Consider the following 27882-nt stretch of genomic DNA (forward strand, 5'->3'; position numbering starts at 1 on the left):
CTCCTCCAGGAGCTTGTCGAATTAGGACATGGCGTGGGTGGTCAAGAGGATACTCCAGAATCTGGCTCTTGCCAAACTTTTAAGGAGCCCTGCCCATAAGGATATTGAACCAACAATCATTCCTGTCCCTTCTTTTCTTCCTTCTCCGACCTGAGGGGTATCGGAGCCAGAGCACACGGATGTTTTTGTACTGGAACCGTCGAGCCTGAGACTCGCACCTGGGTTTTCGGTCCCGACTTCTGCTCTGACCTCTTCGGTTTCATCTTTGGTTGAGGTGTCCGGGAGGGGAGTCCGATCCGATTCTCCTTCTTGGGGCCTTGGTACAGATTAGCTCAGCGCATGCATCGATCTCGGAGCCTACCTCCTTGGTGCGGGGAAAGTCTTTGGAGCCGGAGGCTTCTTCAGGTCTGGGTCATAGTGCCTTTGAGGTGATTCGGAGCATGCTGTCCCCCCAGATGGCTCCATCCATGATTCCAAGCACTCTTCCCCCAAGAGAGCCAGCTTCTACCTCTGCTCCATCCCTCCCCCCAGGCGTAGAGAGCCAGTGTCCCAGGATGCTTCATTGGGTGAGTCTCTCTCTTCTGAAACATCCCAGGAGGATTCCTCTGGAGAGGTTCCTCAAAAGAGAACCTGTAAGAGGAAACATCTAGACTCCCCTGAGGAGTCCGTCACTTCAGGTACAGATTTGGAGGAGTCAGAAGGGTCCCCAAGGTCACCCTCTGAGGATGTCTTCTTTTCAGACATTCCTGAGGTCCTGAAACAGGTGGTGGAAGACCCTAGCTCCTTCTGAGGATGAATCTATGTACCTGGAGGCATTCAGTTCTTGACCCTCCACCTCTTGTGTGTCTCCACCTTTCGATCAGCTCCCTGGGGTGATGAGTCGAAAGGTGTAGGGCTCCCCAGAATCAGTGGAACCTGTACTGAGGAGGCCGAACAAGTTTATCACTGCCCCTGCGGACAAAGAATTCCTGACCAAAGGTGTTCCGGTAGAGGCTATGGTGGTGGTGGCGGCGGCCACCAAGAAGGAGATGGCTGAGACATTTGTTCATCCACTGAATAAGGAATCTTGAACAATGGACAGATGTGGGAAGTGGATGGTCTCGTCAGCGACCTTTACTCTCCGATCGCTGAACTACCTTACCCACTTTACCAGACTTCAGAGGGATCTCCTGAAAGAGCTGGGAGATGCTCTCCAAGGTTCTACAGCTTCTGAGGTCAGATAAGGTCTTCTCTCAGCTTGCTACCTTAGGTTCTATAGTTAACTCCTCCATGTGGCTCATCTCCTACACAGCTGATGGAGCGAGTAGGGCTGCAGACACATGAATAGCACTTCGGAGGCATTCCTTGATGCGCCTTTGCAAATTTGCGGAGGCTTTTAAGTCTTTCTTCATCAACACTCCTTTTGACGGCTTATCTTTGTTCAGGCCAAAAGTGAAAGTCTCTCTGACCAGGTGGGAACAAGAAGGCAAAATTCTGTCTGCTGTGGGAATATGTTTTTCCATCCCTACCAGGCCTTACCCCAAATGCCAGAAGGGCGAGATGATGTGGTTCCGTAAATCCCAAGGAACTTTGCCAGATGCACAAGATGAATTTTACCCCCCAGGGGCAGAGGGGGAAATAATGGATGACACAGCCCTCGTGGCAGAGGGGGTCCACAGAATCAGGGTGACAGAGATGCCTTCTTTGGTAGGCCCTTCCAGCGCTCCTGAAAGGAGGTCCGTCGGCCCACCTCTGGAGGCAGTCGGGGGCAGACTATCACTGCACCCCGAAGCCTGGTGAAACATCACTTATGACAAATGGGTACAGTCATTTATATATAGGGGATACATCATACCTTTCTGTACACCTCCCCCACTGTCAATGTCAGTCCCAGACATTCCACCCTGTCAAAGGGATCAAGCAACCCTAGAGATTCAAAGTTTTCTAGAAGAAGAGTCATCCAGGAAGTCCCTGCAGACCATATCGGATCCAGAACTTACTCAAGGTTCTTTTAGTTCCAAAGAAGACTGGGGACTGGAGGTCCTTTTTGGATCTCAGCAGACTAAACAAGTCCATAAGGAAAACAAAGTTCTGGATGATAACACTGCAGTCGATACTCCCTTTTCTGGGAAGAGACAATTGCATGTGCTCCATCGATCTCCAGGATGCGTACTACCATATAAAGATGGACAGGCAATCCAGGAGATATCTACGCATCCGGCTGGAAGCCAGCCATTACCAGTTGAGAGCTCTGCCCTTTGGTCTTTCTACAGCCCCCAGAGTGTTTACCAAATGCATGGCAGTAGTCATGGCTCACCTGAGGCATCTAGGATTCCGGGTTTTTCCATACTTAGACAACTGGCTCCTCACTGCCACCACCGAGCATCTATTAACCAAAGCAAGGGACACTACCATTCAACTATGCTCAGAGCTAGGCATCACCATATATTATGACAAGTCTGCCTTGTTGCCTTACAACATATTACCTTCATAGGAGCAGATGTAAATGACATGATAGCAAAACTGCCTCACGAAAGGGTATTAATGCTGCACCATCAGGTTGCAATCTTGCTCGGGAGGAAAAAAGTTCAAGCAAAGTTTGTTCTCCAGGTCTTGGGTTCGATGGCATCTGCAGTAACTTTAGTCCCACTGGTGCACTCCATATGAGAGTATTACAGTGGCTACTCTTTGCTCAGTGGTCCATACAGGAGTTGTCCGTGTCACACAAGAACCTCATTACAAACGCATGCAAAAAGAACCTACAATGGTGGCTTCAGTCCATGCAGGTAACGATAGGCAGACCTTTTGTTCTCCCCCAACCTGTAGCTACAGTGACCACAGATGCCTCCCAGATAGGGTGGGGGGGGGGGGCATTTTCTGGGACGAATGGTCCAAGGAACGTGGCAGGAACACGAATACCACTTGCATATCAGTGTCCTAGAGATGAGAGCAGTGTTTCTGGCACTCCAGTGTTTCTGGCATTGCAGGCATTCCAGAGCTTTCTTCCACCAGGTACAATTGCAGTCCAGACAGACAATATGTCCGTAGTGTGGTACATCAACAAACAAGGCGTGACCACATCTTACCCCCTATGCCGAGAGGCACAAAGAGTATGTCAATGGGCAATATCTTTTCAACGTTTTTTGATCGCAGTGCATATCCCAGGAAAATCCTGCGTTATAGTGGACAGGTTGAGCAGGGCGATTCTTATGCCTCAAGAGTGGTCCCTGAAACAGAAAATTGCAAACCAAGTTTTTCACAAATGGGGCCAGCCATGCTGCGACCTCTTTGCCCCGTCCATGAACTCCAAATGCAGCAGCTATCTTGCCCTAGTCCCCCCCTCCAGGGGAATCACCAAGGGATGCACTTGTACACGATTGGTCCCTGGGACTTCTCTATGCCTTTCCCCCATTTCTGCTTATACCCAAAGTTCTTCATAAAGCCAGATCATTGAGTTGCAGGCTAATTCTCATCGCTCTGTACTGGCCTTGTCAGATATGGTTCCCCTTCCTATGGGCCCCATCTCCAGGAGGAGCCTTGGATCCTGGACCCAGTACTGGATCTTCTGACTTACCAATCTGGAATGCTCCCATCCCTCCATTCAGTCTCTCAAGTTGACAGCTTGACTGCTCCACTTCCAATCTTAGCCAGGCTTCCGAACATATCCCCGGCAGTGCTTCATATTTTGGTCTCATCCCATAAATCTGCAAGTAGAAAACTGTATGCTAGCAAATGGAAAAGGTTTTCTTGTTGGGCTTCCTTTTACTACTGTTTTAGACTTTTTAGTTGAAATTTTCAGTCAAGGTGCAGCTGCTGTGAGAGTACAATTGGCTGCAATATCCAACTATCACGTAGGGGACATGGGCTCTAAAATAATGTCTCGCAGACTGTACAAAGCTTTCCTGAGGGAACATTCTTACTGAGACCTCCTATAAAAGAGCCACTACCTCCTTGGGATCTCAATTTAGTACTGACTTCGCTCATTCTTCTTCCTTATAAACCAGCTTCTTCCTGTCAATTAAAATTCCTCACCTGGAAGACAGTATTTCTGACCACTGTTACTTTGGCTAGGAGGGTCTCAGAACTGCTGGCTCTGTCTATACACCCTCCCTACTTAATTTTTCATAGGGACAGGGTTTCCCTTAGAACTGATCCCTCCTTTCTTCCCAAAGTTTGCTCAGAGACCAATTTGAATCAGTCTATTGACCTGCCAGTCTTTTTTTCCAAATTATGGCAACAAGGCAGAATGCAAGCTCCACCAGTTAGACGTACACAGACAACTATGTTTCTGTTTGCATAGAACCAAAGAGTGGAGAAAATCTGATCAGCTTTTTGTCTCCTTCTCAGTCAGTAAAAAAGGTGTGCCAATTTCGAAGGTTACTTTGTCAAAGTGGCTCACTGACACTATCTCCTATACATTTCTATGTCAGACACCTTTCAGGCCAGATAACCTATGGATTCGATCTGTGCTGCAGCCACATGGGTCAACCCCCATACCTTTATCACTCATTACAAAGTAGACATGGCCTCCTAGTACAGGACACCCTATGGTTCCACTGTTCTGAAGAGCTTGTTCCCTTGAGCCACCCAAGAAAGAAGATGCTGGGGACGCTGTCCCAACCAGCAAGAATGAAGGTGAGATAGGACAACATGACATAAAGAAGTTATGTACTCACCATAACGTTCCATGTTTGTTGTCCATAGTCTCACTTTCAAGTCCCACCCTCCTTCCCCCTACCTTTGCTCCTAGAGGAGCGATTGGAATTTTTTGTGGATTGCCTACATATGTACTGTGGTTCCCTTCTTGCCTCATAAGATATAGACTAAGGATAATTAATAGATTAATAGATTAGTACTAGGCTAGTTGCCCTTGCAAGCCATTTTAAGCCTAGCCAATTATCCCTTGTGAGACTCAAACCCTGCACCTTGTGTTTGTAAGGCAAACACCTTAATGATTAGGCTTTATCTACAGTATAAGTTTTTGTTGTTGTTGGTAGCTTGCAAAGAAGGCCTGGGTTGCTTTCCCGGGGCATCATGGGATAGGGTCTAGCCTCAAGCCAGTGGAAGCTCTCGAGCTTTCGTAATAAGGCCAAGTCAGAACTGATGCTCGGTTCCAAACCCAGCCCAAAAGTATGAAGATGAGATTATGGACAACAAACATGGAACGTTATGGTAAGTACATAACTTCTTTTTTCTCCCTTGTTACAGTACTTAAAAGGAAAGAGCATGATGGATGTTCAAATGTTTAAGGCTTCTGCAACAAATCAGAATGTGTTATGTGATGTGCAAAGCAATCATTGGAGCTTGTATTTCATTTGACTCTTAATGTAGCTGCCATACAGCTACATAGATTCTCAGTGGCTTGAACTGCATGAGTGAACAGTATGGGTACTGAACTTTTCTAAAGTGCAAATGTTTTTTTTTTTTGTTCATAAAATTGCTTCATAGTTGTGCTGTTTTACTTGAGGTCATTATGATGTAATGGCTTACCAGCAGGTATCTTGAGAACAAATGGACTTTTCCCACTGTTGCCTTAATTTGTAGCTGTTATCAAATGTGATGTATCCATGACTTGCATACTGGTGGCTTTCTGTAAATGTAAATGTATGTTCTTAACAGCTGCCACAGGAGCGAATGCGACAAGTTTTAAAAGAACTCGAAGAGGACCAGTTGCCGATTGTTAAGCTGGGCGATGCTAGCATTGCTGCTCCTTTCACGTCAAAGCTGTCATCTATACAGTGTAGTAAGTACATTGGACACAGGTTTTGCAAAACGTGGTCTTTATTTAAATAAATACTTGTCAGTGAAAATCTGATTTCAGTACAGTAATAGTATTCCTGCAGCTGCCTTCACAGTTTGAAACTGAAGTAACATGCACACATACCACTCAACTGTCAAGATTTTCACAGTATGTCTATATTTTTATGTCATATTTTTGGTAGGGGTAGGTTCCTCATAACAGCTGTCACCCTGAGGCATTTTTTCCTGGCTCAAGCCTACTGACTAAAGTAATTAAATAATGTCATACATTTGATTTTCAGACTTCACAGCCTTCAGAACATGCACGCTAGCACAACTCTTCTTATTCTAACAACCAAGTTTATAAGAGCAATATTTAAAATCTGTCCCTATTTTTGGGCCCTTGTCTCCAATTATTTTAGGCTTTGTCCAGATTTCTTGCACCAAGAAGTTGAGATGTATGAACATGGGAACTACTTTGAAAGGTCGATATTCCAAACCTTCAAAATTCAGTCTGCCCAGACCAGAATATCGAATTTTGGAACTTCATAAAATAAAAATAAAAAAATAAAAAATTAAGGTTTTTGCAGGGGGGGGCAGGCTGCCTGCACCCCCCACACCCCATGCTAAATAAATATTCCAACTCGAGATTACACCACAGTGAGGAAAATGGTAAATTTCACGTTCCACTGTGTTTGGCGATCTCCATTAAGAACGTTCGAAGTTCCAAAACTTCAGTAGTCTGGTCTTGGCAGACTGAATTTCAAAGGTTTGGAATTTTGTCCTTTCCTAGTAGACCCATGAACACATCTAACAAAATACTGAGTGCTAGAATAATGTCTTTTAAAGGTGTGTGTGTGTGTGTGTGTGTGTGTGTGTGTGTGTGTGTGTGTGTGTGTGTGTGTGTATATTTAATGTGCGTGTGTAACTAATACTTTATACTACTATTTAGGCATATCAAGATGTGTACACTGGATTCGGGGATTCTGCTACAAGTCATTTATTTAGATAAACACAGTGATTTTTTTTTTTTTTTTTTTGTTCCATGTCCTTGATCTTATCTAATCTGTCCACTGCTAAGTACGTTAACTTGGCAAAACAGATCTCCTTTAAACAGTTTTCTGCTTTGCTCCTTCCTGTTTATCTCATATCTCATTTGGAGGGTGTCATCTCAATGTTTTGGGTCAAGACAAGTGATTTGCATAGTTTTCTTTCTCTAACAATTATTTGTTTGAAGATTATAATTTGACTGTTAGGCTGCTGCATTAAGCCATTGTTAGTGTGTTATCTGTAGAATTTACCTTCCTTAACCCTGTCAGGGGCATTTTAATCTAACTTAACCAAAAAAAAAAAAAAAAAATAGTAGTAATAGCAAAGGGAAATATTTTTTCTAATCTTGGGTAGAGTGCAACATTGTTGGTGCCAGTGTTTTGGGTTGTGTCCTTTTCTTTTTAGAGATGTCACCATGGACAAGGCCTCGAGCTTCCTTAAATGTAGCTGCTGTGGCCACAAGATCCTGCCTCAAGACACACAGTTTCTGGATTATGTGCTTTGTGATAATTTCAAGGTCTCTGGCCTTCAGGCCACTGTGGAAAGAAGAATCAAGATGATCCTCAAAAGGCTTTTCCACTGGAAGAGACCAGCATAAAGTACAGGAGGAAAAGGAATCATCAGCCACCACAGAGTTGGTCGTCTTTTCTCAAGACACTCTCAATGAAGTTTTGTAGACCTGTTCAACCTTCTACCTGGCCTCGAACAGATCCAGCTCAGAATACCCTTCATGTGTTGCCTCCCAGACTTCTTTTTCAGGAGTCCTCCCTACCAAGGCTCCATTAGTGCAGGACCTTTCTCCAAGGAAAAGAGCGTTGAGCATTTCCTGGAAGAAGGTACTCTCTCGGTACCTAGGATTTAGGCCATTTCTACCCTTTCTACTAGGTAGGGAAGATCTGTCAGGAGCCCCTCCATGCAGTATGACTTGAGGTACATGAGAACCTTTATCAAAGCTCAAATTAAAATGGGTGTCCTTCTGTATATGTAAGGTGGAGAGGATAAGCCACCAGACTGAGCATAAACCCCTACGTCATAAGATGGGTTGCCAACTGGCTTACAGACAGAACTCACACGGTAAGAATAGCAGGCTCCAGGTCCAACTCTAAACCAGTCACAAGTGGTGTCCTGCAAGGCTCTGTTCTGGGACCCCTACTGTTCGGCATATATTTCTCAGAAGTACAGGCAAACACAGGAGGACTATGGCTAACCAAGTTTGCCGATGACTGTAAACTGGGAGCCATAATTGACTCTCCGGCTGACATGGACATCCTTCAAAAAGGCCTTACTGAGACAGACACCTGGTGTCAAAGTCATGGCCTTGAGCTAAATGCCAAAAATGCATAGTCATCTCGTTTGGGAAAAACAAAACACCCACGAATTACCACATAGACAGCAGCCCCCTTAATACAGAAGAGGTAATAAGAGGTCTGGGGACCCAGGTAGATAGTAATCTCTCCTTTGACAATCATATTACCAAAGTAGTTAGGAAATTCTTTTATGTGGCCCATCTAATTACTAAGGGGTTCGCATCTAGAAATAAAGAGGTTATAGTGCCCCTCTATTCATCACTCATCAGACCCATCATAGAGTACAATGCCCCATTTGGGATGTACCTCACAAGACACTTCCAACAACTGGGAAGACCATAAAAGCACCTCACCAAGAGGATTACGGGCCTCAAACATATATCCTATGCAGCCTGACTGAAAAAACTCCGACTGTACTCAGTGGCATATTGCTTACTCAGAGGTGATTTCTGCCTGACTTACAAAGCCATGCCCAACTCTGAATTGATGGACATGCTCCACCTAAAGAAATCCAAGTCACTGCGAGCCATGCGCACTAGTGAGCTAAACCTCACCACAACAATAAATAGAACATGCTAGAGGGATTAGATTCCTGTCACAGAGACTCCCCATGCTTTGGAACAAAATTTCTAACTACATTAGGCAGAGCCCCTCACTAACACTCTTCAAGAGAAGCCTTGACGAGTGGATGGGTAACAGAAAATACACCCCTGGGATCACTTCATTGGCTCTGCTTGACAGAGGCTCAGTTAATTAATTAATGGGGTGGCAAAAGCCGACACACTCTGGCTAGGCTTAAAAATGCCCTCAGGCAGGTAGCCTAGTACCTACCTATGAACCTATAAATGTTGGCTTCCTAGGCTCATTCCCCAGGCACGATTTTAGCACAGGGAATCTTGGAGTACATTCTTTTACTTGTACAGTTTGTCAGCTTTGAGGGCATGACCCCAACCACCAGTCCCGACTCACTTGGTTCCACTGGTTTTGACTTTAGCCCCCTTGATACCAAGAGTAAGTAGTCAGTGGAAAATCAGTGTTCAGTGTTCAATATCTGTGTCAACATCCGTCCTTGCAGGGCCATATACTGTGTCTGACACTTTGGCATTCAACCTGTTGGTGCTGAAGCTAGCTTCTGGTCAAACAGTGACCTCTGGATTGGTATCCATTGCTGCCTGACCTCAATTTTGACCTTTGGGATTTTGGTCTTTTTCAGTCCTAGTCTTATTGGCTTCAACAGGCACTTCCTCAGATTTGAAGTCCTGTAAAAATTAACCTCTCTGTTCAGACATTTGAGCAGAGAAGACCCACCCCCATCTTCATCTCCACCGGACAGCTCCGAGCAGTCTGAAGATTTAGGCGAGAGTTGTAAGCACCCAACCTGGGAAGCTTTAAAAGCCAGTGAAGACTCCCCTCATTCTCAGACCCCTCTTCCAGTCACTCAAAGGACTCCTCACCTGATATGGCTAGGATTAGTATATGCAAAAAGAGATGCACAAATTCATCAAATTAATCTTTCACCCCTGATTTTGACCATGACGAAGAGGGTAGGATCCCTGCAATAATCCAGGAAAAGCCAGGTAGAAGGCAGGCAGGCAAAACACGACCACAAACACTTCTCCTTAGGGCAACCAAATCCTTTGATGAACTTGAGGAACAGATGTTAATAATTAAAAATAGGAAGATTAAGAAGTTGGCTACACAAAAAGAATATGCTGATAATTTAGCCTACCCCCACCATCACAGGTATGGCAACAAAGCAAAAGAAGTGTTGAACAATACAGTAATAGTGATCAGAATGCCAACGGGGCCACTGAATTGGACACTTTTGAAGACAATTTTTTTAGATGAAGAACAATACCCACCCCTGAGGCACTCTGAGCGGATTATGAACCAGCAGAGACCACAACAACAACAGAGGTGGGGTTGTTTCAAATCATACCAGGTGGGGAGTGGGAGAATGAACAGCGGGGGACCAACAAGAATTCCTGGCGGGGGAGATAGACCTAGTCGTACCCGAGTCAGCAGAATTGGACATGACTGATAGTAGGAATGGTAGTCTACTACCACCCTTGACAATGAACTATAATTCTGAAAAGGATTTTAAGGTCTATAATTATTCTGACCTAATTCTTAATGTGACTATGTGTGATATTTTTGCTAAAGGTTTTACCTTTGTTCCTGACCAATCAATGAGTTTGGTCCACACTTTGATGGACTTAAAACAGTATGTCAGGAAACTGAATCTTAACATCATGTTTAATAATGTTGAACTGATTAGTGATCCATTTAAAATCTCTAGCACATTTAACTTGCCCACACATCCCACTTTAACACTTTTTGAGAGGGTTTGTGAACTAGCTTAGTAGGAATTCTAATACTAAGTCTGGCTTGAATAAAATGTATGGGAATTTAAACCAGGATGAAGAATTTGAGCTTGCCTTTCTAGCCCATAATAATGGTGTTAGAATTATGAAACCGGATGGGGGGGGGGGGTCATCATGAATTTGGTGGACTACAATAACAAGATGCTTGAAATTTTGAATACTGACACTTTTATTAAGAGCTCCCTAAATGAAATGAATGGAGTTTACAGGAAAATAAAAGGTTTTATTCAGGATATGTTTATAGATGGACTTATTTCCATTGGTGAATTACACTACCTTTCTGTAGAATATCTGGTTACCCCAACCATTTTTGTAGCCCCGAAAATCCACAAGGACATACATCAGCCACCTATGAGGGCTATTGTGGATGCGTGAGGCTCCATTACATATCCTGTGGCGAAGTACCTTGATAAGGAGATGAGTAAATTTGTTTGGGATGAGCCCAACATTTGTACTGACTCGTGGGATTTCTTTATAGAATATTGTTGCCATTGAGTTTAATAGTGAATATTTATTTATCACAATTGATGATGTTAATCTTTAGAGTGTGATACCCCACGAGGTGGGACTACAATGGTTTTGTGAATATTTACAGTCTAAAAAAGTTGTACAGGATAAAGTGAATTTATATCAACAAATGTTGGATATAATTAAAAAAAAATTTCATTTTATTTGAATGAGAATATTATTACAGAATGAAGGGGTGGCAATGGGCTCCTCATGTGGGGGCCTCTATGCCAATATTATTATGTTTGAATGGGAGAAGCGATATTTACATCAATCTCAATATTTTTCATTCTGTAAATGTTATATACAATATTTGGACTATATATTCATTTTGTGGGAAGCTCCGAATAATATGGTTGAGTCCTTCCTTGATTACATTAATAATATGACCAATTTCTTAAAATATACATACGTGACAAATACTAAGAGTATTCCTTACCTGGACATCTTATTAATGAAAGATGAAATCAATAATAGTTTTGTAGCTAAAATTTATCGCAAGAATACTTATTCTAATAGCGTCCTCCATTTCAGTAGTTGTCATCCGTTTTATCAAAAACGAGCAGTAGTTAAGGGTCAGTTTGTCAGGGCGGCCCGAATGAATACTGGGTGGGAGACCTTCTTGGAGGAATGCAATATACTCAAACAGATGTTTGTTAAAAAGAGGATATCCAGGTAAATTAATAGAACAAATCATGGATGAAGTAAAAAATAAGAGAAAAAGTGGACATTTTGTACCTATTTTGAGTAATAAGGGTACGATAAAGGTTAATAACGTTATGGGAGATGAATTAAGTTTACAGGAGGTAGGTACGACTAATATTGAGGAAACTAATACTAGTAGGGCAAGTACATCTTATCAAAATAGTTTTTATCTACTTATAATAGGGATGCACATGTTATTAGGAATATTTTAATCAAGAATTAGGTCATTGTTTAAAGAATATGTTTTGAGTATAATAAACCTAAACAAGGCAAAGGATATATGCACAAATGTGGTATGTGCAAGTTTTGTAAAAATATTTTAGGAACTGAAGTAGTGGATGTAAATGGGATGAAAATTTGGGTAAAAGGCAAATTCTCTTGTTTAACAGAGAGAGTGGTTTATTGCACCCTTTGTAGTAACTGCCCATGTTTCTATATCGGTAAAACTGAGCGTAGGTTGAAAAGTAGAATAGGAGAACATTTAAGGAATATACGTGATGGCCATGAATGCAATGCACTAGCAAAATATATTATGGTATGCCCACAGCATGATTTTAAATTTGTAGTATTGGATACTATAACAGTTTCCCCTAGGGGTGGTTCCTGGCCATATCTGCTTGAAAAAATGGAATTATCTTGGCAGCTTCATCTTAATTCAATATATTGGCCAAGCTTGAATGAAAATGTGTCAATTAGTAGTCTACTAAAAATAAAAGCGTTGAGTAGACACTAATTTTTGGACACCAATATTTGAATAATTATGATGTATTTGCATTCATGATTCATATATATATATATATATATATATATATATATATATATATATACACACACCTGTTTTTACAATTTTATTCATATTTCATATTTATTGCATTTTTATATATTTTCATATGCATTTTTAGGATATTATGTATTTATAGTATGGGATTACATTACACTGATTTAATATATATATATATATATATATATATATATATATATATATATATATATATATATAGCTTGGTTTTGCCTATTTCCATTTAACCACATATATGTTTATTCAATTACTTGCTCATACATTTTATGTGCATTCATAATTTTTAGTATATGTATTCTATGTATTTTATAAGGTAGCGATGATATTATATGAGATGAAGTTCTTGTTTCATGCCATAGTGTTTGATGCATTTATAACTGGTAAGGTATTGTTTTGATCTCGGCACATTATTTAATTTTAATACTGTCACTTTAAAATGGTTAATCCTGTTAGCAGGAAATGATGACATCTGGATCTTGGTTCTGGTTTTTAAATCTAGTTTTGTTTTTTCTAGCTTTATCTGATGAAGTCTCATTGATTGTCTAAAATTGAGACGAAAGAGCTTATCTTGTTGTTTTAACAATAAAGGATTTGGTTGCCCTAAGGAGAAGTGTTCGTTGTCGTGTTTTGCCTGCCTGCCTTCTACCTGGCTTTTCTTGGATTATTAGTTTTATTTTTGTCTTGGTGTGGTTTTTTTGTAGGATCCCTGCAATCACCTCTGGATGATCCAGAATTTGAAGAAATTTTAGAACTCGTGAGGCAAAGGAGTACTTAACTTGTAGACCCCATCCTCTGATAAGGAAGTCCTAATGAAGCCCTTTCAGACTGTCCCAGCTTCATGTTGGTAGTTTGCAAGCCAGGTGATTAACTTGGTCATGGGATGGGCTTAGTGAGAACCCAATGTGACTAAACCCATTCTAAGGAAACTTGATAGGATACTGTAGTGTTATAAGGACAGAGCATATTAGTGAGAGATTCCCTGTTGCTGACTCAGAGTAGTGGTGGCAATCTTAAATGAACCCTCTGAGAGCCCAGCAGTCCATCAACCCATTAAAGATTCCAAGACAGAAAATCGGCTAGGGAAGTACACCTTAACTACCTGATGTGTACTCAGTGCTTCCAGCAAGAGCTGACAGAGAAAATCTTGAATTGGCTGTGAAGGCCTATGACACCTGAAACTCACGTACTTCTAAAAGCACATGCGTTGACTGTGTTGAACATTTGTACCCTGTCCGTGCAGCTATTGTACATCTCAACTCATGGAGCAGCTATCACCATGAGATATTTTGCCTGGCTCATGCCTGTTGACTATGTGGAGTGAAGAAGATTGAGTGAATGGAGGGCAACATTTTATCCACTATGAAGGTTAAGTTTACAACCCCATAGAGATCCTTAATCAAAATGGCCTCAAGAATGTATGGTTTAAAATATCTTAAGGGCAGCCCTTTGACCAGTTTCAGGACAGAAGCACCTGAGGTGCTGGGAAGGACCCTTTAGTAGACACCACCCTTGAGGCGGTGATGTTCCACAGCATCAGCGTTTCCAAAGCCCCTTGCAAGAAAAGCAGCAACAGAATCCATGAGGATTTTCCTGACCGTCCCGCTCTGAAGGCAAGGGGGGGTTGTGTCTCTCCCTACACCAAGTTGCTTGGGTGGCCATTATGCAAGAAAAGCAGCAACAGAATCCATGACGATTTTCCTGACTGTCCCGCTCTGAAGGCAAGGGGGGGGGGTTGTGTCTCTCCCTACACCAAGTTGCTTGGGTGGCCATTATGCAGATCAAATGGATTAGAGAGAGAGTGAGTGAGTATCTAAAAGCTGATAATTCCTTTTCCTAAAATGTCAACATAGACCTTCCTATTACTAACAGATGTCACATCCTGTCAGAAGGAGACGGCCAGAGTAGATATCAAAAGCCTTTACTCCAAAAAAAGCCATCTCTGGGGTCCTACCAGACCAGACAGGAACTGGGGTTTATTCAAGATACTTTTTGGTTCCTAAGAAAAAACAGGACCTCAAGCCAAACCAGGCTGTCGGTAGCATGAATCTGTATGTCAAGAAAATCAAATTAGAAATGGTCATGCTACACTCTGTCCTTCAGTATCTCCAGGAAAGGGATTGGATGTGCTTAGTAAACTTCCAGGACTTGTTTCTGTACATCAGAATTGCCAAAGCATCCAGGAGGCTCCTGTGCTTTTGCTTGGGATCCATTTGGCATCAGTTTTGTCCACTGCCATTCACTTTTACCTCTAGGATGTTCACCATGATGCATGGTGGTGGTTGCTTCTCATATAAGACTTCAGGAAAGATGCATTTTCCTTTATCTGGGTGACTTGCACCTAATCACTACCACCAAGGAGTCACTGATAGAAGCAAGGAGATACTTATTCCAGTTTTGTTTGTCTCTAGGAATGTTCAAGAATGTTCATCAGTATGGCTAAGTCACAGGTGGAACTTCCACAGAATCTTCTATTTGTGAAATGCCATTTGGACACTATACACTCACTGTTATCAAACCCAAAAACTCAGCAGGAGAAGCCATATTTTCATGTACCGTATCTAAACTTTGGAACAATCTTCCATCCTCTAACTACTCTACCTTCCAGCAGCCTTTTCAAGACTGCACTCAAGTTTCACTTAAATTTGCACTGGCTTTGTCCTGTTCTAATCCTGGCTAACACCCCCACCTAGACTCTTAACCCAACTATACTGCCACTACTAACCACAGTCAGAAATAGCTAGTTGTCTTTACATATTTTAACATCTTGTCTGACAACTTTGTTACTAATACTTTAAAAAAAAAAAAAAATACAGTATTTAATTTGATTTAAGCTGTGTATGAAGGAGTGTTGAAGGAATACTGAAGTTATTCTGCTCTTCAGTTATTCCCACCCACCCTCCCTGTTTTTGTTTTGGTGTTAATCTTAGTGGCATTGAAACTGCCCGCCCCTCAGCCTGCCTCTGGGCCCATCTCATTTGCTCACTCAACTGAGTGCAGTGAGATCATATTCTGATTTCAGGCACTCCTACTGTGTACAAAGAGAGCATCTGGGAAACAGAAAAAAAAAAAAAAAATTAAGCTTATTTCCTGCCTTTCTTGTTAAGTGGTATAGACTATTTGTAGGCTTCTGAGCCCCCAAGCCCTTCTGTGCTTGAGGGAAGCCTTCTAGCTTGTTTTTTTTTCTTATAACTAGCCTGATTTCTAGTTTCAGCACTCAAATCTGTTTCTTTGATCTCAGCACTTGTTCAGATAAAAAAAAAAAAAAAATTTCATCTGCTTTCACTGTACTTGTGTTTCTACCTACTTCATTTTACTTTTGCATCATCTTAAAAATACTCAATTGTATTTATTACTGCTTGGTGTAACTCATTCTAAGCCTTTTGGTTTAAACACTTGGGCTTCGGACCAGTTAGTTGTTTTGCACTGAGAGGGTTTGTGGTCTGCACTGTTGTGGCAGAACAGGTAGCTTACATCCTTCTAGGTTGAGAACTGCTGATTGAGGGCTCAGTGTCTGTTATTCTAAAAGTGTATTAATTCTGGTTTAAGCACTTGGGCTTTCAAGCCAGTTATTTTACATTAAGAGGGTTCCTGGTCTGCACTCTTGTGGGAGGAGAGGCTGGACTCTGCCCTTCTGAGCTGGGAATTTCTGGTTAAAGGCTTATAGTGCATGCATATCTGAACTGTTTCTTACTGAAGTTGGTGCGCCTTGTTTGCTGTGGCATAGACTGGATTTGGGCCTGCTGGATCTAGCTTTGTTTGTGTAACTTGAGCACTAATCCAGACATTCTCTAAAGTATTCAATGGTATTTATTACTGCTTGGTTGTAACTTGATTAAAGTATAGCTATCATTCTAAGTCTTTTGGATTAAGCACTTGGGCTTCAGACCAGTTGTTTTACATTAGGAAGGTTTGTGGCAAGCACTGTGGTGGCAGGACAGGTAGCTTTCATCCTTCTAAGTTGGGAACTGCTGATTGAGAGCCCAGTGTCCAAGTGTATTAGTTCTGGTTTAGGCACTTGGGCTTCAGGCCAGTTATTTTACATTAAGAAGGTTCGTGGTCTGCACTCTTGTGGGAGAAGAGGCTGGACTCTGCCCTTCTGAGCTGGGAATTTCTGGTTAGAGGTTTATAGTGCCTGAATATTTGAATTGTATCTTACTGAAATTGGTACACCTTGTTTGCTCTAGCATAGACTAGATCCAGGCCTGCTGAATCTAGCTTTGTTTATATGCTTGTTGTTTGTTTGCTTGTTATTTCCTGGAAGCTAATTCCACCTAATACGCAACTTCTCAGCGCTTCTGTGGATCACTAGTGATATCTGCATTGCTTACTGTACTTATTTCCTTGTTTCACTTGAAAGAAAGTTACTGTTTGTCATCTTTGCATTTAGTTACTTGTAACACATTGCACTCAAGTTACCTGGCACTTGCTCACTAAAGCAATTATATAAGTTAGCACTAAAATTAAAAGCACTACACCCTCACTCCCCACTGGCCCTTGTTTTCAATTAAGGATTTCCCAATATTATTCTAGCATGTCCAAAGGTCAGTTGTCAATCTCCTCTCCAGTCCAGCTGGTGAATCTGGGAATCTTGAGGCAATGTTATAACTGCCTCATGTACACAGACAACCCTCTCCTCCTCCCACATAACACAAACACTTGCGAGAGATGCAGCTATTTAGCCAAACTGGAGGCTGAGCTCTCTCAACTCAGGACTGGCAAGACCAGACAGGAGGAGAAGGCAACTACACACACCACAAAACCAGTCTCACATAATGCTACCACTCCACTGAATCAAACACATAAACACACAAAGACATACTCAAGGCTCTGAGTAAAATTTACCTAAACAGCAGAGGCCTCCAAAGCAGACACCCAAACAACTGCTACCTCAAGACACCCCACAAGCAACACATAAACCACAAAAGCAGTGTGCAAAGCAGTCACAGCCCTTAAGGCCAAATACAACACCAAACATACTTGTCATAGGTGACTCCATAGTCAGACACACTGACGTCCCACTCACCAGGCTGAACAAGGAGAGGGTCACAGTAAGCTGCCTATCGGGCGCTAGAATCCGCCACATAACACAAGCACTGGTCACTCCACGGCAAGTACAAATATGACACAGTCATTGTCCATGCTGGTGTGAGCGACCTGACGATACCTCCCTGGACTACATGAAGAGAGACATAGAGGAGCTCTCTGATTATGTAGCCCAGGCAGGTATGACCCTAACCCTGAGCAGTATCCTTCCTTCACCAAGAATGATGCCACAATATAGAGACAAGATGATCAGCTTTAACAATTGGCTTAATGTCTGGTGTCATTCAAAGGGATCCAGTGTCTGTCTGCCTGGGATGACATGCTTGACAAGCCACGCTGCTTCAGGGACGGCTTGCACCTGTCACCCTGGGATTCGGATATTGGCTAAGGCTCTTGCCACCCCATAGTGCCTTTTTTAGGCAAGGCTCAAATTCTAAACCTACCACCCTAGAAAACAAAAATGGGAAGAAACTGAGGGTAATGCTGCTCAATGCCAGAAGTCTAAATCTCAAAATGCACTTTCGAGGCCCTTCTCAGTATGGAGAACATCGATGTCTGTGCTGTAACTGAAACCTGGTTCAAGGCTCCTGAGAGCACCCCGGCACTATTTGGTTTTACCTCATATCATGCGTTCCTGGAGTTCATAAATTCAAATGCCATGGAACAGCTAGTCACTGTTCCCACGAGAGGAGAAAATATACTAGATCTCATTGTCACAAACATGGGGACAAAATGCTCCACACCGGAAGTATATCCCTCATTGGTGAGATCTGATCATAAACTAATCTCACTGGAAATCCACATCCCGCCCCCACCCCAAACAAAAAAGACTATAGTGAAGAACTTCTCTAAAGCAAACTTCACACTACTCAAGACTGGTGTGGTATCCTTCAAGGCCCCTGAGCCAGTGGAAACCACAACCCAAGCTGCGAAGCCCTTACAAATGCCTTCTATGAACACCTCCAGGACTGCATGGATCAGGCAATCCCAAATAAAACCAAGACTCTTTCCACAAAGGGCAAATGTCCAGTCTGGTGGACCCCAGCCATTAACAAACTTTACAATAAGAGGAGAAAGCTATTACATGATAGAACAAAATCCATAAAGAAGTCACCCTGATCATTATTAGTAAAAAATACGAGCACTCATAAAATCAACTAAGGCCAATTTTGAGAGAAAAATTGCCATGGATTCAAAGGACAATCATAAGGCCTTTTTCAGCTATGTTAGGAACCTGGGTGGAAACTCCCAGATATGCTCAGAATTAGTCCAAAATGATACAAAAATCACTGAACCCACAGACATTGCCAACATACTGGCAGACAGGTTCAGTGCAAACTTCACCCCTCTCCCCTAAAGGAGAGATAACTATCCCAGCCGAGTGTAGCCTCCCGGACATCTCAAATGCGCAGGTGAAAGCTGCTCTCTCTAAAGCTATAAACACAGCATCAATGGGACCGGATGGTGTCCCCGGCTGTGTGCTACACGAGCTAAATGAGGAATTAAACCCGCACATAAGGCAGCTGTTTAATCTCAGCCTTACCACTGGATACGTACCCAAGGAGTGGCGTACGGCAACTGTGGTCCCACTCCACAAAGGCGCCTCTACAGACCCTCCATAAGCTTAACAAGTCTAGTCTGCAAAGCTATGGAGAGGATCATAATGGAGCTCATAAACAAAGATATAGGGGACTTGCAGACATTGGACCCGACCCAGTTTGGCTTTGTCAAGGGAAGATCATGCCTTTTGAACTTGGTCGACTTCTTGAAACAGTCACCAAGGCCATTGATGAGGGAAAGGCAGTCCATACAGCCTACCTTGACCTTGCAAAGGCACACAATACCCCACTCGGGTATTGTAGAAAAACTTACCAGCTTAAATGTAAACCCATATGTCACAAGATGGGTTGCAAACTGGCAGGACAGAACCCACAGGGTTAGAGTTGCTGGCGCTATGTCAGACTCCAAGCCGGTCACAAGTGGTGTCCCACAGGGCTCGGTCCTTGGCCCCCTATTGTTTGGCATCTACTTCTCAGAAGTACAGGCCAACATGGGAGGACTTTGGCTGACAAAGTTTGCAGACGACTGCAAACTGGGCGCCATAGTGGAAAGTGCATCGGACATGGATATCCTTCAGATGGGACTCACGGAAACAGATAGCTGGTGCCAGAGCCATGGCCTGAAGTTAAACGCCAAAAATGTATAGTCATACCCTTCGGGAAAAACAAGGTAACCCCAAGCTACCATATAGGTGGCAATCCACTAAGCACAGAAGAGGTTATCAGGGACCTGGGGACCCAGGTTGACAGTGGCCTTTCTTTTGACACTCACGTTGCTAAAGTGGTTAGAAAGACCTTCTACATTGCCCACCTGATCATGAAGGGATTCACATCCAGATCTAGTGAGGTCATTGTTCCCTGTACTCTTCACTTATCAGACCAATGATCGAGTACAATGCCCCATTCGGGATGTATCTCACCCGACATCTGCAGCGATTGGAGAGACCCCAAAGGTTCCTCACCAAAAGGATAAAGGGACTCCAAAATCTGTCATATGCTGCCAGATTGAAGAAACTCCAGCTCTATTCAGTCGCATACCGTCTGCTCAGAGGTGACATGTGCCTGACATACAAGGCCATGTCCAACCCGGAATTAATGGACATGCTCCACCTCAAAAATCCAAATCCACCAAAACCACTAGAGCAAGCGACTTAAACCTTAAATATAAATAGGACGTGCTGGAGGGATAGATTTATCACTCAGAGACTCCCTATGCTGTGGAATAGAATCCCGGTCCATGTGAGGCAGAGCACCTCGCTGACTCTGTTCAAGAGAAATCTAGACCTGTGGATGGGAGATCGTAGGTTTACCCCGGGAATCATCTCTGTGTCACTGCTGGACAGAGGCACAACAAACTAATGGGCACAGTATTTTTTCATATAAGGGGTGGCGTAAGCCACAAAAAATTTGGGCTAGGCTTATAAATGCCTTAGGGCAGATAGCCTAGTATAAACCTATGAACCTATGAACCTAAGAAACTATCTTAACTTGCAACATTTTCTGTATACTGTTGATAATAAATATCTTGTTATTGTATTAAAACCAACAACCTGTAATGTTGTGTACTATTGCTGCAACTTTGTATCTGTATTTATCATGTACATGATGTGGAGCTTTTCTCCCTGGCATCCGCTGAAAAAGGACCTGCGTCCAGTCGGAATTTCACGGTAAACAAATATAAATAAAATAAATAAATAAAATAAAGTATTCATATACTTTCAATAGTATTGGAGCTATTTGATTTTTAAAAGTCTTGAACTCCGCCACAACCCATCTGGCCCTGGTGATTTACATGGTTTCAACTTATTTACAGCAGCAATGATTTCCTCTACATTTATAGGGGCTTTAAGATTATTTATTTGTGCTTCATTCAATACTGAAAATTGCAATTCTTCAATGAATTGATGGTGTAGTATCATTAAACAGGTCGTGTGGCGCATGTAGTTTTTGATAAATCTCTTCAAAAACCATTATAATCTCTTCATCCGTATCTAGAGTTTTGTTATTGTAGTTATAAGTTGCTTTATTTTGGTAGGGAAATGTTTTTATGTTTATGATTCTTGCCAATGCTTTTGAGGGGGATTGAGCCCATTCGGCATACTTGTGGAGAAGTTTAATTTCACTGATAGAGTAATGTTGTGTTTGAATTTCATGTAGTTGTCCTTGTAGTGTAACTATTTGATTTTCAAGTTCTGGTGAGTGTTTAATTTGTAATTCTAACTCTATACTTTTTAATTTTGATTCTGTTGTTGAAACTTTTTCCTTGTTTAATTTTTTATACAGATCGGCTTTTTGGATTAATATTCCCCTAATAGTTGGTTTTGTCACTTGCCACTGAATATCATATGGTATGTCTGTTACCTCTAGGTTATTTTTAGGTTGGGTAAGAATGCCAATGATTCCCTGTGAGACATGTTTTTCCTTTAATAAGTTAGTATTTAAAGTCCCGTTCGCTAGTGTTTGGGATCTTTGCCATGGTGCTATCCATCTTTATTGTGATGTTTATTTTTGCATGATCTGATATTGTTCTAGGTTCACTATTGTAGGTAATTGCATTATTGAGTAAAGTTTCAGAAATTAAAAATGTCTATTCTATATCACTGCTTTTTTAAGCTTTCTGCCAAGCAGATGGTGTGCAGAGCAAGTTTCATTTTAGAGCTATCCATTTGTATTCCCTAGTAATTTATCTTGGTAGCTAATGTAGTACTGTCTTGTTGGAATTTACTGGCCAGTTTGCTGTCTGTAATGTGATTAGTGATGCATTGTTTCCATTTAGCTTAAGTAAATATTTTACTACAGTGAGGAGAGTAGCAAACATTTAAGTGACTTGGCATATGGCTTAGGCACAGATCTTGCACTGTGCAGCCAGAAAACTATTGCAAGATAGCTGGACCAAAACATGTTCAATTCTGATTGCCATTTTTTCTATTCCAGTTTGCCATGTGATAAAGCAAGGTCGCTGCACTCTTGTGACAACACTCCAGATGTTTAAGATCCTGGCACTAAATGCTTTGATTCTTGCCTACAGCCAGAGTGTCCTTTACCTAGAAGGAGTTAAATTTAGCGACTTTCAGGTCACACTCCAGGGACTTTTGTTGGCTGGTTGCTTCCTCTTCATATCCAGGTCAAAGGTAATGACTAAAGCAGCTGGCTCTTAGTAATTTATAGTACATACAAGTAATTGACACTTTAAATTATAATAATGACGATAAAATGAGTACAAACATTGATCTTTATCTCATGGCATAGTATTGCATGTTAGACTGAAATGGTCTGCACAACTGAACTGGAAGTTAAATAGATGCTGTTTTGTGAATTAGTTTTCAGAAGATTTTCTCAAAATGTTTAATGTCTCAGGGTGTGACATTCTAAAAGTCAGTGGATATAGTATACTAAATCAAGATCCTCTACTGCAACCTTCCATTTCAGTAAATTTGCAAAACAGGAAAACTACATCCCTGGAAGCCAGCCTGTTTGTGCAGGAGCAGGGTGAACACTGGTGTTGTTCCTCGCCCAGGACTGAGCAGTGATATGGTAAGCTGAAGGGCTGGAGGGGAGTGTCTTGAGTTTCTGTTGCCCAGCTTGTCTCGAGTGGAAGAGACTTGAGTTTCTGCAGCACAGTGCTGCTGTTTAAAGGAAACTGTAGAGCAGAATTATATCTTGTAATTTGTGCGTGCACACAGAGAACAGAGAGGGCATTAGTGTGTCATCGTTGGGAGTGCTCATGGACATATATCAGACATTTCATGCCCCTGTCCTTGAGGAGTTTCAGGCATACAAAAGAATCCCTGCAGTCAGGAGAATAAGAGACAGGATTTATCCACCTTGCTCTGCCCTCTCCCTCACTCCAAAAATGGATAAAATGCTTTGCCAGCTGTGACCATGTTGACATCCACATTACAGGGGATAAGTTGGCTGGTCAGAGTGGGGATCAGGGAAGGAGAGACACCAATCCCTACAGATGGTCGTCCTGACCAAAAGTGCCAAAAAATATTAAAAGAAAAAATACATCTCTAGGTGATGTCAGGGACAGTCTGTATATACACACACACACACACACACACACACACACACACACACACACACACACACACAAACTCACTTTGCAGTGGGTCTTGTCCCCCCTTTATTGCTGAAGGAGGTCTTGATGGGTCATCATCTGGCTGCCAAGTAAACAGATACTGTGCAAGGCTGTTGTACAGTATGTAGGTGATGTTACATTGGTGTAATGCAGCTCCATAAGAGGGATTAGAGGTTGGATATTTAAGCAAAGTTTTCTGCACTGCACAGTATCATAGCTCTTCAAAGACTGCAGACGTATGAAGGGCAGAACACAGTTTACTGGCACTTGAGTGATTCATAGACACAAAAGTAACTTTTTGTAGAAATTACTTTTATAGACTCATGCAAAAAGTTTCATTTGTTTTCCACTGTTGTTGTATATGTGGGTAAAACTTGCATCAAAGTCTCCCCTGTGACCTGGCTCTGTGGTGCAAAGTCATAAAGCCTTCATTTAGACCATGTTTGTTAAGTCATCCTCAGTGAAACAGTTGGCCCACACCATAAACTACTGGTTCCCACAAACAGCTGCAAGCAATGGTCAGAGAAGGCCTTAAGGTCAACAGTGACTAGGCTGAAGACCTTGAAGTCGACTGGGGAGAGCACAAGTGTTTAAGTAATTACTCAGGGCGCTAGCAGCTCAGGAAGAAAATAAATAAGTGGAGCTGAAGAAGAATAGCAATGCCTCAAAACAGCATGTGTGAGAACTGCAGAACAGGTATGTTGCTAAGCCAGGTATGGAAACAAGGTGCATAAGGAAAGCTGGTGGTGGAATGCAGAACTCCATGAAGTCATCAAAAGAAAGGAGGAGTGCAGGAAAAAATGGGACATAGAAAAGGCAAACTAGGCTGTGAAGAAGTACCAGATGGTTAACAAAGAGGCTTAGAGGAGTAGCAGTTACAAACAACAAGGCATCAGAGGGACTCTACCAGCTTTCAGAAAGTGACTCTGCATATGGCACAAAGAAACCCTACCAGATTGTAAGGCAAAGACAGAAAGATATAAAGAAGGTAGTCAGACAGCCTTCATAATGGATGCCAGCAATAATCTGCTTACCAGTCATCAAGACAGATGGAAGAAACACTTCCAGAAGTTTCTGAATGAAGAAAACCAGATTGGGTCTGTACTGTCCCAGATACAGCCTATGATGAAAGAAGCAGACCCCACCCTAGAAGAAATAAGAACAGCTCTATGGAAAATTAAGTCAGGGAAAGCAGTAGGCTCTGATAGGGTCACAGCAGATATAATCAAGATGTTTGTTGAGATAAGGGAGAAATGGCTTCTGAGGGTACTCATAGTAGTATGTAGAGAAATGTGTATCCTAAATGACTGGAGAATAAGCATACTAGTGCCAGTGTACAAGAACAAAGGGAATATCCACAACTGTGGGCAGTACAGTGGTACCAAATTCTGTCACACTGCATGAAAGTTCTGAAGAGTGGGATTTATAAACAAGTATGCAGAGTAGTAGAAAGCAAGATGGGAGATGAGCAGTTCAGGTTAAGATCAGGATGCAGCACAACTGGCCCAATGTTTGCTGTGAGACAGACAGTTGAGAAGAAGCTAGTAATGAGAAAAGGGTGCAGCTTTGGCAGTTCAAGATGTGGAGAAAGCATATGACAAGATCCCAAGAAAGCTGATTTGGGTAGTCCTGCAATTGTTTGAAGTCTCAGAAGCATTGGTAGAACTAGTGCAGGCTATGTACAAGGCCTCAGTGACTCAACTATGAACAGCGCTCAGTCTCACAGATGGGTTCACAGTGAGTGTGCATCATGGTTCAGCTCTGCGCCCACTGATCATACTGGTGGTGGACTACAGTAACAAACAGGGAGGAGGGGACAGATCAACAAAATTGATGTATGCAGAAGATGTGGCATTACAGTCAGACTGAACAAAAACTTCAACAAATGATAGGGGAATGGAATGCAAAACTGAAGGCACATGGGATGAAACTGAGTGCAGATGAGACGGTTGTAATGCCAGCAAATGGGAACAGTCGGAAGAAGTTGAGTATTGAGATACAAGAGTAAATAGTTGAAGAGGTTAACAGCTTCAAGTATTTGGGAGGGTGATTAAGGAGAAGGGAAAGGCTAAATGGAGGAGTTCAGTACTAGAATCAGAGGAGCTGCAACCATCTGGCACAGTGTCAGTTGTAGAATGCCAAAGAAGCTGAAAAGTTAGTGTGCAAACAGTACTACTATATGGTACAGAAACCTTGGGCAGTAAAGGCAGAGAAGTAGAAGCTAGAGGTGATGGAGATGAAGTGCCTGAGATGAGTGGTAGGAGGCACACTGAGTGACAGACAAAGAAATAAAAACAGAGTAGAAGTCAGAGTAGCTCCAGTTGCAGAGAAGGTTAAAGAGAGCATTTTATGGTGGTTTGAGCACATGGGCAGAAAAGCAGCAGACAGTATGGTGAACTGAGATCCCTCATAAAATCCTCCAAAGATAGTTACGAGAATAAAATTGCCAAAGATTCCAAAGACAACCACAGGGCATTCTATAACTATGTCAGGAATCTAAATGGCAATGCTCAGATCTGCTCTGAGCTAAAACAGAATGGCATTAAATATACTGATCCCAAGGATATTGCCAATATCCTGGCAGATCGATTTAGTGCCAACTTCACCCCCCTCTCACCCCCTAAATGGCCCATCTCAATACCAGACGATTGCCAAATTCCAGTAATAACGGCCACACAGGTAAAAAAACGCACTCTCCAAAGCTAAGAATACAGCATCCGTGGCACCAGATGACATCCCGGGCTGTGTACTACATGAACTACAGTATGAACTGGCACCTCACCTAAGTGTCATGTTTAATCGTAGCCTCACCTCAGGTTTCGTGCCCACTGAGTGGCGCACAGCTACAGTTATCCCACTCCACAACGGGGGATCCACCTTGGATCCCAGAAACTACCATCCCATCAGTCTGACGAGCCTTATCTGCAAGGCCATAGAGCGTATTATCATGAAACTTATAAACAAAGACATTGGCAACCTTTAAACACTGGACCCCACCCAGTTTGGGTTTGTGAAGGGACGATCTTTTCTCCTGAACCTGATTGACTTCTTCGAATCAGTCTCCAGAGCCATGGACAAGGATAAGGTGGTCCACACAGCCTGTCTAGACCTTGCCAAGGCCTTTGACACCATCCCCCACTCTGGAATCATAGATAAACTTACTAAGCTGAGCATTAATCCCTACGTCACCCAATGGGTTGCTAACTGGCTTACTGATAGAACCCACACTGTAAAAGTACCCGACTCCAAATCCAGCTCCAGACAAGTGGAGTACCTCAGGGTTCAGTCCTGGGACCGCTCTTGTTTGGCATCTACTTCTCTGAAGTACAGGCCAACACTAAAGGACTCTGGCTAGCAAAGTTCGCAGATGACTGCAAACTGGGAGCCATTATTGAATCCCCAAATGATGTGGATACTCTACAAAAGGGCCTTACAGAAACAGATGCTTGGTGCCAGAGCCATGGGCTCAAGCTCAATGCCAAGAAATGTATGGTTATCCCCTTTGGGAATTACCATATAGGTGGCAGTACACTAAACACCGAAAGTGTGATAAGAGACTTAGGGACACAGGTGGACAGTGGTCTCACCTTCGATAACCACATCGTCACAACAATCAGGAAATCCTTCTATGTGGCACACCTCATCATTAAGGGCTTTTCATCCAGAAAAAAGGAGGTCATTGACCCACTGTACTCCTCCCTCATTAGACCCATTATAGAGTACAATGCCCAGTTTGGTGTGTACCTCTCAAGACATCTGCAATAACTGGAAAGGCCGCAGAAATACCTCGCTAAAAGAATCACAGGCCTAAAGCACATGCCCTACGCTGACCGCCTTAAAAAACTCCAGCTATACTCTGTTGCTTATCGTCTACTCAGAGGCGATCTCTGCTTAGCATACAAGGCCATGTCAAACCCAGAGCTGTTGGAGATGCTACACTTAAAAAAATCCCAATCCCTCAGAGCCACACGCTCCAGAGATCTAAACCTTGTCATCGCAATAAACAAAACATGCTGGAGGGATAGGTTCCTGACCCAGATACTCCCCAGACTCTGGAGTAGATTGCCCATACATGTCAAGCAGAGTGCCTCTTTGGCCCTCTTCAAAAGGAACCTTGACGATTGGATGGGAGAAAGGAAATTCACCCCAGGGATCACATCAGTCGCCCTGCTAGACAGGGGTCCAGGGAAGTAAATAGTGTTGGGAAGAAATAGCCAGGGAATTGTTATGGCTAGGCTTGTATAGGCCCTAGGGCTGATAGCCTAGTACCAAGCTATGAACCTATAGGATGACTGTGGCAGACAGGAAGAAGGTAAGAGGAAACAAGGGTGCTGAGTAAAGAGGTGGACAGGATTGTGTGAGAGAAGACCTGCAACAGTTGAGGGGGGTGATGATGATTAATTGATAGCACTTTCATCGTGTGTAGAATAATCAACAGAAAAGGAACAAACCAAGATTCACAGAACATTGGAGGGGGCAAGGCCTCCTTCACCCCCATATGGGAGACCCCCCCCCCCACACACCCATAGTTAAATAAACGTATTCCAAGGTCGCACAACAATGGAGAAAAAAAGAAAACTCCACTGTCAATAACAGTTGTTTTGCTTCTTTTCTGTAAGTTGTACAGGATTCAAGGAAGGTACTGTCGAATGATAACCATAGGAGACAGGATATTCACTGCTGTATAGAAATCTCTGAGCTAAGGCTTGTTGTGTTTTTTTCAGATTCA

The 27882-nt window shown here is 42.6% G+C and overlaps 1 protein-coding gene across 1 annotated transcript in view; it reads left to right on the forward strand.

The window, feature by feature from the left end:
• ATP13A1 (ATPase 13A1) overlaps positions 1-27882 on the forward strand; it is a 1617817-nt gene that overhangs the window by 1135138 nt on the left and 454797 nt on the right. The window contains exons 21-22 of the mRNA XM_044084778.1: positions 5599-5722; positions 22007-22203. Of these exons, the coding sequence (XP_043940713.1) occupies positions 5599-5722; positions 22007-22203 (321 nt within the window). The remainder of the gene's footprint in view (positions 1-5598; positions 5723-22006; positions 22204-27882) is intronic.

Source organism: Protopterus annectens, chromosome 9.part0 (assembly GCF_019279795.1).
Source record: "Protopterus annectens isolate FY-2018-M chromosome 9.part0, PAN1.0, whole genome shotgun sequence".
Lineage (NCBI taxonomy): Eukaryota > Metazoa > Chordata > Ceratodontiformes > Protopteridae > Protopterus > Protopterus annectens.